The sequence below is a fragment of the Nannospalax galili genome, unplaced genomic scaffold, assembly GCF_000622305.1.
Source record: "Nannospalax galili isolate Female #2095 unplaced genomic scaffold, S.galili_v1.0 scaffold907, whole genome shotgun sequence".
Classification (NCBI taxonomy): domain Eukaryota; kingdom Metazoa; phylum Chordata; class Mammalia; order Rodentia; family Spalacidae; genus Nannospalax; species Nannospalax galili.
Window position 1 is genome coordinate 1,706,695 of NW_008357958.1, and position 14,619 is coordinate 1,721,313.

Genomic DNA, 14,619 nt, shown 5'->3' on the forward strand with positions numbered 1-14,619 from the left:
ACATGGTGGAAGGAGAGAACCAACTCCTGCAGGTATGTTATGGCACACTCAACCCTGACTGCACAAAGGCACATGTGCACACAATAAGTGAAATGTAAGTTTTAGGTGATGTGAATTCATAAGGCCCAGGTTGGATCCCTAGAACTGTAGAAAAAGAAAACCCAGTGTGAATGTCACAGTATCTTAGGAGGATATAGTCTTTCTCTCCCTCAGACAAGTAAATAAAACAAAGGACGCAGCTCAGAAAGGAGTTGTAAAAACAAAGTCATGTTATTTATGAATGAATCATACAATAAAATAATTTTTTAAGTCACAAATATAACGGTATAGACATTTCGAGGCATGTAGCTTTTGTTTGTGCTATTTTACAAAAGGATGTAGTTCACACTCGGAAGACTTTAATTTCATATTTGATAACAGGTGAACAAAACTGACAATAAATATTTCAACGATAGCTTTAAAAAATACTAAGTGGTATGTGAAAGCAGATGGGGGAGGTATTTTGGTGGGGAGGGAAGGGGACAAGGACAGCAGGGGGAGGCGACCCCAGGCTACAGTGACATACATACAGGAAAGCGTCATATTGTATGATACATTTAAATAGCAATTTAAAAAAATTAGTGGTAGTTGGCAAGACAATCAAATTGACATCAATAAAAAGTTATAAAATTCGTATTCACGTGTTTAAGATCCTCATTTTATTTTTCTTGAATAATGTACATATAAAAACTCAAAGGAGTAGCAGTGTAACTGAAAATTCCAATAAGCCAAAAGGCAAATCTCATTCTATACTGACCATTAAGAGACAAAACATTCCTGTTGGCCTTTCTTTTCAAATCTTACCAAGGTTCCCTAGCAAGAAGCAGTGCTCAGACCCTGGTTCTCAAACCTTTGAGTTCATAAACACCACTCAGGTCAGTGTCAGCTGAGGACCCCACATATCTAACAAAACTCCCAGTGGTTTTGATACAAGAATGAAGATCACTGAGCATTTGAATTCTATTGTCCAATGCAAGCTCACTGTTACTGTTTGGAAATCCAGTGAGGAACGTCACTCAGTTTCCTCATCTTTCACATCTGTGAAAGTCAACTACACTGATGCTCTCTTGAGGACTGAGGACCCTCAAGTCCTTACAAAATTATGATGGACTGTAGAAGTCATTTCAGCTAGGAACTTAGTCATCTTGCCAGGTATAGTTTTTGCAAGTCTATGTCTTCTTGTCACCTCCTGACAAATGTGTTTCTATCAGTTCAGTTTCTGGGACATCTGAGTAGCAGAATTCTGATACTGATATCCAGGGTAATTAAAGTAGGGGACTTTTCTCACGCAAAGAAGTTTCCGGAACTCTTAGGAGGAGCTGCATGTTTATGATCTGTGCTGAGACCAGCTTGCCTAGGAAATGGCAGCCCCATTTCCACCTACGCACAGAACATTAAGCAGGTTCCATATCCTAGGGTACAGCTCAATAGGAGGTTTTAACACTGGTTGAACTTGAAGAATAAGAGCTTGATTTCCTAGAGAACTTCTTGGAACTTAGGGATATTTGCATGCGATTCACAGTGCGGACACTTCGACAAAGAAGGGCATTCTTCACGTGATCCCTGAAATCTTGGGAAACAAAATAATAGACAAAGGGGTCGATGCAGCTGTTGATGGTGGACAAGCAGAGGGCAATGAGGTAGAGGGCATAGACATGGCTCTGGCCTCGGCTTTTAATCAGGAAATAATGTACCACAAGCAGAAGGTTACTAGGAGTGAAGCAGATCAAGTACATGGCCAGGACGGTGACAATGAGTCTGATGGCCCTCTGCCTCTTCTTTTCCGAGTGTTCATCCATGGCAGAAGACCGGAGTGTTTTGATCATGAGCACATATGCAGATGCAGTGAGGAAGGCCGGGAACAGAAAGACACCAATGGCCAGGGAGAGGAAGTAATTGAACATGTCCCCAACCAGCACCTCCTCAGGCAACACGTCATGACAGGTGGTGATGTTCAGGGCTGGAATGTAGATGGTCTGCTTCATGACATACAGAGGGATGGTGACCAATAGAATCAGGAGCCAGATTCCCAGGGAGACACCGAAAGCAATGTTTGCCTTCTTCTTGGGGTGCCCCATGGGGTTCACAATGACCCAGTACCTCTGTACACTGAGGCAGGTCATGAAGAGGATAGAGCAGTACATGTTGCCATAGAAAAAGCCAATGAGCACTTTGCAAAGAGCATCCCCATAGGTCCAGTTGTTGCCATGAAGGTGGTAGGCGATCTTCAGGGGGAACCAGATGACAGAGAGGAGGTCTGCCAAGGCCAGATTGGCCATATAAATGACAGCAGGGTGCTTCTTCTTTGTCCGGAAAAGGAAGACCCAGAGGGCCATGCCATTACTAGGCAAGCCAATCACAAATACGATGGTGTAGATAACTGGAAGAAAGACGGTAGTCAGCTTCCCAGTGAGGACAGATGTAGAAAACTCATCCACAGAGAAGCCTGGTCCCACTGTCACTCCTTTCCCAATGATTGGAGGGGCAGTGTTCAATCTACCAATAAGACTTCTTCCTTTGGAAGATATGTTGGGTTCTGTGCAAAAAAAGGTAAGTCATTAGTGAGGTCACATTCCAACAAGGAGGCTGCTTTGTTTATATGAAATATTTAGATAAACACAGAACTTTGCTGCTAGAGCATTTCACAGAATGCCCATAGGAGCTTTCTTTGGGCGATGGTATTTTTGGGGTGAGTGGGTTGTTGGCAATTGAATGATAAGTCTCATGCATGCTAGGTAAGTACTCTACACTGAGATACATACCCAGCCCCAGTGATGAACTTGTGGAAGTTTTGGGTTGCATATGGAACACTGAATTCTGGAATTCTTAAGGATGACAGTATTCTAATTTATTTTTTTAAAAACTACACTCATTGGTTCTGTTTTTCTCACATGCCCATCAAACATCCTTTGATGGGTTTGTTAGTAAGAATCGTGTGGTAATTTCCAGATTCTCTAGTGGGTAAGAGAGAAGAAGCCCACCCTGACATCACCTACCTCAGTTCTCATTTAACAATGACCACTGTCCCACTGTGGCCCTGAGCCAGGATCTAACCTGGGTGTCAGTCATGCCTTGCCTGAGCTCAGTATAAGGACATTCCAGGACCAAGGGGAATTCCCTATCCACCCACAAGAACTACACCACTACACTAGGCAGTGATTTCCACCTCTGTGCTGGCTTCCCAGGGAACCTTCTAGTACCAGTGTTGTTGTACTGGGCTTCCCTCATACTTGAGTCGAATATTAAAAACCACAAATGAAACTGGGTGTGGTGACACATGCCTGTATTCTCAGCTGCTTGGAAGACTGAAGCAGGTGGAATGTTTTAGGAATTTGAGACCAGCCAGGGTAACAAGGTGAGATCCCATTAAAAGCAAAACAAAACAAAACAAAACAAAATCCACCAACCAGTGATTGACATACCCACTCTTCATCCTGTCCCAACCTGTGCCCTTAGACTTGCAGGAGGAAGAAGGGACACTGAAGAATTTTACTTTACTGACGAGCTAGGGGCCTTCACCATGCAGAGACACCTGTACAAAGTTTCTGTACCAGGGAAGACCTTACATCTCTCCTGACTTTCCCTAATTGTGTGTGTGTGTGTGTGTGTGTGTGTGTGTGTGTGTGTGTGTGTGTGTGTGTGTGTTTGTGCGTGCGCTCAGCCATCACCTGCTTCTCTTCTGGGTCTGTGTTCAGGTTCTGCAGGATTATTCACGTCTGAAGGCTTCCCTAGCTGGGACTATCAGTGGAGGACTGGTGGAGTGTCAGAGGTTATAGAGATCAATAATTCATTTTTCAATTACTGTAGAAAAATGAAGGTGCTCCCTGCCCGCCCCCAACCCCAATAAAGGGAAGTGTCCATGTCCTAATCCCCAATAGAAAAAGAGTCTTTGAAGTTTTAATTAAAGATCTCGTTGGGCATCTTGGCCAAGTGAGATTAAGGACAGCCTGGTCTACATAGTGACTTCCAGGCAAGCTGGAACTACAAGGAGACCCTGTCTCAAAAAACCAAACCAAAAAAAAAAAACCAGAGACATCAGAAGCTAGAGACAGGATTGTCAGACCTCTCACCTCCAGAACTGAGAGAATAAATATTTGTTGTTTTTTATCACTATTTATTATGGCAGACTTGGGAAAATTATATATTTAATATAAACATTTTTATTATTTCAAGTTCTTCTATAACTTTCCAAAAAGAACATTCTTTTAAGAGTAAAACAAGGGGGCTAGAGAGACGGCTCAGGAGTTAAGAGCATTAACTGCTCTTGCAGAGGACCCAGGTTCGATTCCCAACACCCACATGGTGGCTAACAACTATCTATAACTCCAGTTCTAGGGGATCCAATGCCATCTTCTGACTTCCTCTGGCATTGCATGACACGGGTGCACCTATTACCCATGCAAGCAATACAGCTCATACACATAAAATAAAAATAATAAAATATTTTTGAAAAAAGAGTGAAACAATTCTTTCTGGAGAGCTACAGATGTAGCTTAATTGGTAGAGAGCTTACTTCCGAGCAACAGGCGTAGTGAAACTATGAATCCCAGCAGTCAGGAGCCAGGAGGCAGGGGGATCAGAAGTCAAGGATATCCTCAGCTACATAGTGAGTCTGAGGCCAGCCTAGGATACATAAGACCATGTCTTAAAAATAAATTATTCTTGAATATCACAGTGTTCCTCAAATACTGAACTATGTAACTCAAAAAAGAAGTGGATTCTAGGGGCTTGAGAGATGAATGGCTCAGTAGTTAGGAGCACATACTCTTCCAGAGGATCCGAGTTCAGATCCCAGCACTCATGTCAGGTGCTCACAACCACCTGTAACTCTGGCTCCAGTGATCCAACACCCCCTTCTAGACTCTTTGGGTACCGTATTCACAAAGTGCACAAACCCACATACACACATTACACACACACACGCACACACACACATAATTAAAAATAAATATTTTAGGGGCTGGAGAGATGGCTCAGTGGTTAAGAGTCCTCTTGGAAAGGACCCAGGTTTGGTTTCCAACACTCACATGGCAGCTAACAACCACCTATCATAACTCCAGTTCTAGATGATCTGACATTCTTTTCTGACCTCCATGGGTATTGCATGGGTGCACTTACATACATGCAGGCAAAATGCTCATACATATGAAACCAAAAAAATCAGTCAATAAATATTTAAAAAATAAAATAGATGCCAGAAGGAAAAAAATATGTCTTTTTTCAAAGTTTATTTTTATTTTATGCGTATGAGCATTATGCCTGCATATATGTAGGTGCACTCATATAGTACAATGCTCACTGAGTCATCTCTCTAGCCCCGTATTTTATTTGTTTATTTTTATTTTATGTGTATATGAGTGTTATGCCTGAATGTGTGTAAGTGTACCCACATTGAGCAGTCCCTGGAGGCCAGAAGAGGGTGTCAGATATCCTGGAACTGAAGTTACAGATGATTGTTAGTTGTCATGTAGGTCCTGGAATTTGAACCCAGGTCCCTCTGCAAGAGCAGCCAGTGTTTTTAACTACTAAGCCATCTCTCCAGTCCATTAAATCTTTTTCTTTTAAATGTGTTCTATATACACAGTACTTTATATATGGATCCATATTGAAAAAATTTTTAATTTTTTCTCAAAATAATTACCCTTATTACACGGAGAACATGACAACCCGATTCTTGAGTGTTTTTCAAAGCCCCAAATAGGAAAGTAATTTTGAAGTACCCCAAGAAATGCAAAGAACTTTAAGTAAGCTTACAGGTGTCTTTAATTCTAAGATAGTGTCACGATTCAGTTAGGGTTCCCAGCCCTGGCACAGACATAACATACCTTTCGATTGAAAGATTCAGCTAGCCACACCCATGGAGGAAATGAAGGGGAATCCAGAGCCACAGCTCTCCTGCCCATTTCTATAGGACTTCAGATTGACACAGTGAGGGCCAAGACCCACATACAGATAGCAGCAAAGGTTACAGGAACACAGCTACCTGTATACAGATAAACACTAACTCTGAGTAAGGGTTCATTAGGAGCCTGGTATTGCTGTCAGCACCTTACACATGTCAATGTGCATCACATTCACAACAAACCTGACAAAGCAGGTACAACTCTTATCTCCTCCTTAGATATTCAGCCCATAACACTAACCAAGACCTGCATCCAACCAAATTAATAAAGAGGGAAATGATCTGGTCATCTTAAATAGTATTCAAAGAATACAGTCGGTAAAGCCCAAAGTGTTAGAACCACTGCAGGATAAATGACCTAAGTTATTTAAAATATAAATCACAAGGCAAAAAAACCCTCGAAAACAAAAATAAAAAAAAAAAAAGACAAGAGAAAATGAAGATGGAAGTAAAATATATAAGATTATAAAACTTTAAAATGTTGGGGGTTAGAAAGATGGCTCAGTGGTTAAGAACACTGTTCTTGCAGAAGACCCGGGTTTGAATCCCAGCACCCACATGGCAGTTAACAATTGTCAGTAACTCCAGTTCCAGGGGCTCCGACAGCCTCTTCTGTCCTCTGAGGACATTGCATGATGGGTACACTTACATACATGCAGGCAATACACACATACACATAAAATAAAAATAAATTTTTTTTAAAAAATTAAGAAAAAACTTAAAAATATTATCATGGAAGTAAAATGCATGTATCGGAAGACTATAATATCATCAGTCATAAAGTGTATTCATCTTGGATGAATTTGGATGTATTTGGATCATGATTCAAAGAAACATTAAAATATATATGAGATATCAAGAAATTTGAACACTAGCTGGGCATGATGGTACACACCTTTAATCCCAGCACTCGGGAGACAGAGGCAGGTGGATCTCTGTGAGAGTGAGGCCAGCCTGGTCTACATAGCAAGGTCCAGGCTGTTTCAGTTACAAAAAGACAAAAAGAAAACAAAAAAAATTGAACACTGATTGAGTATTTGGTTACATTATAAAGTTATTGTCACAGCCCAACACAAGTGCTCACACCAATAGTTCCAGCACTGAAGAAGCTGAGGCAGGATAGCTGTAGTGTTGGGGTTTGAGACCAGTCTAATCAACATAGAGACCCCCATCATCACGAAAACGAAAATCATGCTGGGCTTGGTGATACATGCCTTTAACGCTGGCACTTTGAGACGCTGTCTCAAAACAACAACAACAACAAAGATCAACTCTTTCTCCTGAAATTGTAACCCCTGTAGGCCCAGCTGACCTGGAACTCACTGTGTAGGCCAGGATGGCCTTGAACTCACAGAGATCCACCTGCCTCTGCTTTGAGAGTGTTGGAATTAAAGGTGTGCACCAGTTCCAGGGGATCCGACAGTCTCTTCTGTCCTCCTCTGGCATTTCACAACATCGGTGCACTTACCTACATGCAGGCAATGCATGCATACACATAAAATAAAAATAATAAATAAAATATTAAAAAAGAAAAGTCTAGAATAAATGGGTCCATAGTAGAGACTGGTGGTTGCCAGGGCTAGGGGTGGAGAGATTTTCAGGTAACAGCAAAGACAGTTCTTTGGGGGAATAAAAATGTTGCACAATTCTATGAGCATATTAAAAGCCACTGGACCGTATACTTTAAATGGGCAAATTGGCTGGGTGTGGTGGCACACACCTTTAATTCCAGCACTCAGGAGGCAGAGGTCTGGCTTACATAGAGAGTGCCAAGCCAACTAGGGCTACAGGGAGACCCTGTCTCAAAAGGCAAAACAAAAAAAAACAAAAAAAAAATCCATTAAATGGGAAAACTGTAAAGTGTGCAAATTGTTTGGCATGGAAGTCACCATAAAGCTATTAAAAATAACACAGAGAGGTGGGGTGGGAGTGGGTGAGAGAAGAGATGAAACACAGTTAGCCAAGAGTTAATAATTATCTCTGAATGCCAGGAGTGCTGGTACATGCCATTAGTCCCAGCACTTGGGAGGCAGGCTGATCTCTGTGAATTTGAGGCCAACCTGGTCTACACAGTGAGTTCCAGGCCAGCTGGGGCTACAGGGAGACCCTGTCTCAAAAAGGAAAGAAAAAAAAAAAAAAGAAACAAGACAAAGAAAAAGAAAAAGTAGACAGAAAAGGAGGAGGAAGAAGACTCTTTTCCCTTACAGTATTCCAAAATACAACCTTTAACGTTCTCAATTAGAAATACTGTTCTAAGAGCTGGAGATGTAGCTCAATGGTAAAGTGTTTGTGTAACACAGACAAGGTTTGATTTCCAGGCACTCCCTCCCCCACAACTCCCACCCCCCCATATATACAATTGTAGAACTGGGAGCCCAACCTTTAAACTCAGCGCTAAGGAGTCCCAGGCAGGAAAATCACCAGTTCTGGTGAGTCTGAGCTCTATATAAGCAAGACCTTGTATTAAAAAACAGTAATGATGGACAGGATGTGGTGGCATACTCCTTTACTCCCAGCACTGGGGAGGCTGAGGAGGCAGAGGTAGGTAAATCTGTGAGACCCAGGCCAGCCTGGTCTACATAGTGAACTGGGGCAGGGAGACCCTGTTCAAAAAACCAACCAACCAACCACAAACAAAAAAACAGTAACAATAACAACCATTTATATTAACCACATCCTGTGACTCTGGCAAATACCCAGACCTGCTTCAAGTTCCCTGAAGCCCTTTCAGACAGTGCATGGACTCTGACCCTGTTCTGTAGCCTGTACTAAACATATGGAACTTGGCTTGAAAGCTATTATATCTGCTTCTAGATGTAAACAAGGTAAAGTGTGTTTCTGAGTTGAGCAGAGACCAATGGTCCATAGGAAGTATAAACATAGACCAAGTACCTGGCTTTGAGAGCCTCCATTCCTGGGGCTGCAATCAACAGTTCTTGCTAAGTATAGAACATATACCCCCAGACGTTCAAGGGAACATCCTCCTCATGACAGACAAACAGGAAATAGGCCTCATTCATCTGCCCCATTCCTAATTCACCATATCCTAGCCCTAAGAGTTGACATCCTGTGCTGGATCGCTTTAGTGTCAACCTGACACACTGGGTTGAGGGGGCCTCAATCGGGGAATTGCCTCTATTGGACTGGCCTGTGGCCATGTCTGAAGGGCATCTTCTTGATGAGTGATGTGGGAGGGTCCAGCCCACTGTGGGTGGTGCCACCCCTGGGCAGGTGGGCCTGTGTTGCATAAGAAAGCAGGCTAAGCAGGGGCCAAGGGAGCAAGCCAGTAAGCAGCATTCCTCCATGGCCTGTGCTCCAGTTCCTGCCTCCAGGTTCCTGCCCTGAGTTCCTACCTTGGGGTCCCTGATGAACTGCAACCTGGGAGATGTAAGACAAATAAACCCTTTTTTTCCCCAAGTTGGTATTGGTCAGAGTATTTTGTCACAGCAATGAAGAACAAACTAGGACACATCCCCTACTCTGTAAATATTGAGTTGAAAAGATGGCCATTAATATGCTGTCAAGTGAAACAAGAAACACATAAAACAGTATGCCCTCATCTGTATAATGAAACTATAATGTACATTTATTTGCAAAGTCTTAAGCCTAGAACACCCTCCGCAAAGTACAAAAAAATGGCAGTCTCCTTGAAGTAGAATGGCCAGGGAAGGAAGAACTTTCCTCTTTTCACCTCTCTAGCTTAGAATTTTGCCCCCCGAGAGTGAAAACTGGTATAATCTTTTTGACAAGTAATTTGGGAAAATGTATCAAAAGTTAAATGTGAGCCAGGAGCCAGGCATGGTGGTGTATGACTTTAGTCCCAGCACTGGGGAGGCAGAGGCAGGCGGATCTCTGAGTTTAAGGCCAGCCTGGTCTACACAGAGTTCTAGGTCAGCTGGGGCAACAGGGAGACCCTGTCTCAAAAAGACCAAAAAAAAAAAAAAAAAAAAAAAACTTTAGTTGCCAGTAGTCACAGTGTCCCTACCAACTGAGCAGAGATCAAGTGTTTTATGCCAACTCTTTCCTTAGCGCCCCCAAAGTTCTTTTGCTACCAACCCTTAGGAGCAAAGGCGTAGAGGCTGAAGGAGAAGCTTTCAGTTACTGGGTACCCCTCCCTAGGTACACTTTCAGTAAACTTCATATTCATAAGTGTTTTTTAGGATGAACTGTTTTCCTCAACACTTGCCCAGATTAAAAAAAAAAAAAAAAACATAAGAAAGTCAAATACAGACTTCATGAGACATGAGCTGTCAAGGTTAATTAGTAACGACAAGGAAAGCAAAGGGATCAAGCATCAACCTAAAGTCTCATCCTCATGGCAATTACAGAGTTCTATGATATTAGGAAACATCCGTAATATCCCATGCATCTATTCACCAAACAGTAATTTATTTATTTCTTAAGTGAATAAATCTTTATTTAAGGGCTATTTTACAGGTTTTCCTTCTCTGTCCATCAAGGTAGCAGAAGTTCAAGATGATCCAGACAATCCCAACAGGTATTTCTTAGTCCAGTTGTGCTATCAGTCCTGCAGAAGCACAAGGTAGTAGTCGACTACAGTTGTGGGGGCACTCAACCTCACACCTCCCCCTTCATGTAAAACACCATATTAGCAAATGAGTCATACAATAGATCCATGCCCCAAAGCATACAGTGTGGTTCTGAAAATTCTCATCAGCAATAAAATGTTCCCAACAGGTTGATTGCTAACCAAGTAGCACATAGAAAACCCAGTGGGAGACCAAACAATAATTTAAAAAGATGAAGTTAGGCCTGACAGTGCCAGCCTATACTATAATCTCAGGTACTCAGGAGTCTGAGGCAGGCGAATCCCAAGTTCAAGGCTTGCCTAGGCTATCTAGGGGAGCCAAGGCAAGTTTGTACATCTTAGTGAGACCCTGTCTCAAAATAATGTTAAAAATAGGGTTGAGGACAGCATTGTTACAAAGTGCTTGTTTAATATATAGGACTAATTGGTGCAGACCCTGATACATGAAAAAAAATGTGATAGATGCTCCCATATTTTAAAGTCATTTAAAATGTTTTACATGAGTTATTGAAGTGCTTCTATAAAAAAATCCCACATTTATACAAGGTTTTCTGTATTTGCAATATATTTTATGTATGGATATGTAAAAGATAAAACAAAAATGTCAGTATTGGTTATTTTTGGTACTCAGGGGTGGAGTAATTTCATTAAATTTCCCTTTTCATTTTTCCTTTACAGTAACCACGCATTACTTAAAAATATAATTTTATGTATAGGAGTAAATGTTTTGCCTGCATGTATGTAAGTGTATATAAGTATGCATGCAATGCTCACAGAGGCCAGAAGAGGACATCAGATCCCCTGGAACTGGAGGACAGCTATTAGCTGCCATGCGAGTTCCTGGAAACCAAACCCAGGTCCTCTGCAATAGTAAGTACTCTAAGGCTGAGTCATCTCTCCAGCCCCTACATATTATTTTCCCCAAAACTATTGTATTTATTTTTATCTTATGTATATGAGTGTACTGCCTGCATGTGTATAGGTACATGCAATGCCCTTAGAGGTCAGAAGGCATCAGATCCCCTAGAACTGGAGTTATGGCCAGGGGAATTGAACCCAGGTCCTCTACAAGAGCAGCCAATGCTCTTAACTGCTGAGCTATCTCTCTACCCCACCCCCCACATAATACTTTCATTTAAAAAAATTGCTGACTTGGTGTGGTGGTGCATTCCTATAATATCAGCACTTAGGAGGCAGAGACAGAATTGCTGCTAGTTCAAGGCCAGCTTGGTCTCACAGAGTTCCAGGCTGGTCAGGTGAGATATGAGACTGTCCAGCTCAAAGAAAAAATGACAATATACAAAAAACAGAAGATCCAGCCTCTAAATCTAAAATAGATTGACTGTGTCACAGGAAATATATCAGGCCTATATATAGACATATATCAGGGATAACACAAAAAATAAGTATTACTAGGGAAGTAGCTCAATGGTGGTGCAGTGGGCATAGCTTGTGAAAAGCCCGGGATTTGATCCCAAGCAGGAGAAGAAATCAAAAAACAAACCCAGGGAAAGGAGGAGGAGGAGGAAAAGAAGAAGAAAAAAGAGGCCAGGTGAGTGTGGTGGCCCACACCTTTAATCCCAACACTCCAGAGGCAGAGGCAGGCGGGTTTCTGAGAGTTCCAGGCCAGCTAGGGCTACAGGGACATGGAGATTCTGTCTCAAAAACCAAAAAGAAAAAGAAAAAGAAAGAAAGAAAGAAAGAAAGAAAGAAAGAAAGAAAGAAAGAAAGAAAGAAAGAAAGAAAGAAAGAAAGAAAGAAAGAAAGAAAGAAAGAGAAAGAAAGAAAGAAAGAAAGAAAGAGAAAAAAAGGAGAACAAGGAGAGAGGAAGAAAAGGAGGAAGAGGAGGTAAGTAGTAGTAGTGGTTGAGCCTGAGAGAAGCTGACTTAAACTTCACACCCCCAATTTAATACCCCACCTGTAAAAATGAATTAATTTTATGTTGAGATCCTTTCTATGAAGCACTTTTTAAAAAATATTTTATTTATTTTTTGAGTATGCCTGTATTGCCTTCATGTAGGTAAGTGCACTCCTGTCCTGCAAATCCAGCGGCTGTCAGATCCCCTTGGACTGGAGTTACTGACAATTGTTAGCTGCCATGTAGGTGGTGGGATTCGAACCCAGGTCTTCTGCAAGAACCAGTGTTCTTAACCGCTGAGCCATCTCTCCAGCCCCTATGAAGCACTTTTGAGGCGAGGCTTCGGGGAAGAAAAATCAAGCCCAATCTGCTCTTTAGCAACCTAAGGCGTATACAGAAAACACCACTAGAGAGGAACAAAGACCTGTCACTGGCAGAAAAGCTTGGGGGATGCCCCGTTTTCTACCGAAATCAATCTACTTTCAGACTGGGAGGAAAGCTCCAGTTATCTAAAGTCTTCATTCCTGGACTAACTCTGGGAAAATTACCAGGCTATATAACATAATTAATTATACAGGGAGAAAAGGGGGGGCAAAAAACAAGTAACTTGATTTTTTAAACTGTTAAATGAAGTTCGCCCTATACTCCAGGGATCTCTCTGTCCCTAGCCCCCTCACTTTGTAAACAAGAGCCAGCCAAGTAATCAGAGAATGTTTCCTATATGAACTGTGTGAATCATAGTGTTGAATTACCTACAACCACTTTTTTTTTAGTTTGCACACACTAATCTTTGTCCTCGAATTTGGGGTTTCCATCTTTAACAGACATACAAATGGTGACGTGTTATACACTCTTTTACAATGTCTTTATGAAGAAGGGAATAAAGAAAAATGTTTTTTTTGTTTTTAATGAGAGTTGCAAGTTTAGCTGGGAAATTAAAACCTTTTTAGCTCCACTCCGGCAGCCCCCAAATTGCGGGGCCTCACTTTGCATCACAGTAGCCTTACCAAGGCTGCCTGTAAACAGCCCCCAAGCCGGCAGAGGCCTGCTTGCAGTCGTACAAACGCGGGTTCCAGCTCACCCGGAGCTGCACCATTCGCACAGGCTTGCACCGAAGCACCGCCCCGGACCGCTCTTTTGCTGTTCTTTCCTAGGGCTTGGCAACCTCGGTCCTAGACTTGGGTGGCCGAGCGCCAGCGTGCGCTCGGGGTAGCACGGAGGGCCTGGGAATCTCAAGTCTGTAGAAGTCCTAGAAGTTTTGCACCACACCACGTGACTCTCAAATGGCCTGAGTTTCATACCCCGGTCACCTACCGCGGGTGTCAGGAGCTGTGGCCGGGAAGAGGTCTTGGACGCTGGCTAGACTCCAAAGAAAGGGTCTAGATGTGAGGATAAAAACGAGATAGAAGCCTCCCAGGTCGCGGGCTCCCACGCACCCCACCTGGCCTTGGGCCACCAATTTGCTAATCCAGGGGTCCCGCGGGACCCCCCCCAGAGGCAGGCGACAGGCGAAAAGCTCTTTAATATTTAGTGCTTGCAAAGAAATTAACGCAGGGGAGGGGAGGCCGAGTCCTCCGGGTACCCCATAGACGCAGGCACTCCTTCCTTCCCACCCCTTCCGCACGCCGACAGGTAGGTGTTAGAAGTGCAAGGACCGCGACAGTCTCTAGAAAGTGGCGGAAAGTCCTTGGGGCACCTCGGCCCTCCTACCCCGCGGACTGGACGCAGAGGGATGAGCGGAGGTGCGCGCGGCTGCCCGGCTTCCACCACCAGGCCACAGTGCCCGGAACCGCAGCTCCTCAGTGGCACGAGCTCTTCTAGGGCAAGTTTCTCACCTGGGAAGGTGCGATTGCAGGAGACAGAAGCCGCCAGCAGGATAACTACCCCCAGCAGCCGCGCCATGCTCCGACCTCGCATCCTCGAGCAGCCCGACGCCCGACGGGCGGGGAATCCGCCGCCACCGGTTCGAAACTCAGAGCCCCACTCGCTGCACCCAGGAAAGCCACCCGCTCCTTTGCCCTAGGGAGCCTAAGTGCGCCTTCCCAGGGCGGGATCCGTTTCAGTGAAACTAGAGCCACAGGACGCACCTGCAGGAGGCCACGCCTACAGGAGGCCACGCCCTAGGACCGGAACCGCGCCTTGGCCAAGCTGCTTCCCAAGGGCTGCGCCAGGCCCCGCCCCCGGACACCTGGACCAGCTCCCGGACACCTGGCCCAGCACCGCCTGCTGGCTGGCCTGAGTCCACGCTGCTGTTGGAGTTGCCGTCTGGTG

The 14,619-nt window shown here is 43.7% G+C and overlaps 2 protein-coding genes across 2 annotated transcripts in view; both read right to left on the reverse strand.

Moving 5' to 3' along the window:
- S100z (S100 calcium binding protein Z) overlaps positions 1 to 14,237 on the reverse strand; it is a 62,926-nt gene extending 48,689 nt beyond the window's left edge. The window contains exon 1 of the mRNA XM_029557633.1: positions 14,184 to 14,237. The gene's annotated coding sequence lies outside the window, so the exon portion shown is untranslated. The remainder of the gene's footprint in view (positions 1 to 14,183) is intronic.
- On the reverse strand, positions 248 to 14,316 carry F2rl1 (F2R like trypsin receptor 1). Its single transcript, XM_017795085.2, has 2 exons — positions 14,184 to 14,316; positions 248 to 2,575 (listed from the first exon to the last, which is right to left on the reverse strand). The coding sequence occupies exons 1-2, from the start codon at positions 14,263 to 14,265 to the stop codon at positions 1,464 to 1,466; spliced, it is 1,194 nt and encodes a 397-aa protein (XP_017650574.1). The 5' UTR covers positions 14,266 to 14,316; the 3' UTR covers positions 248 to 1,463.
- Between the last annotated feature and the right edge of the window lie 303 nt (positions 14,317 to 14,619).

Bases quoted from the DNA above. Each gene is read 5' to 3' on its own strand.
- F2rl1 (XM_017795085.2), bottom strand. From the start codon at position 14,265: ATGCGAGGTCGGAGCATGGCGCGGCTGCTGGGGGTAGTTATCCTGCTG. The intron at 2,576-14,183 runs GTGAGAAACTTG...TTTTTTGCACAG, and splicing joins CTGCAATCGCACCTTCCCAG to AACCCAACATATCTTCCAAA.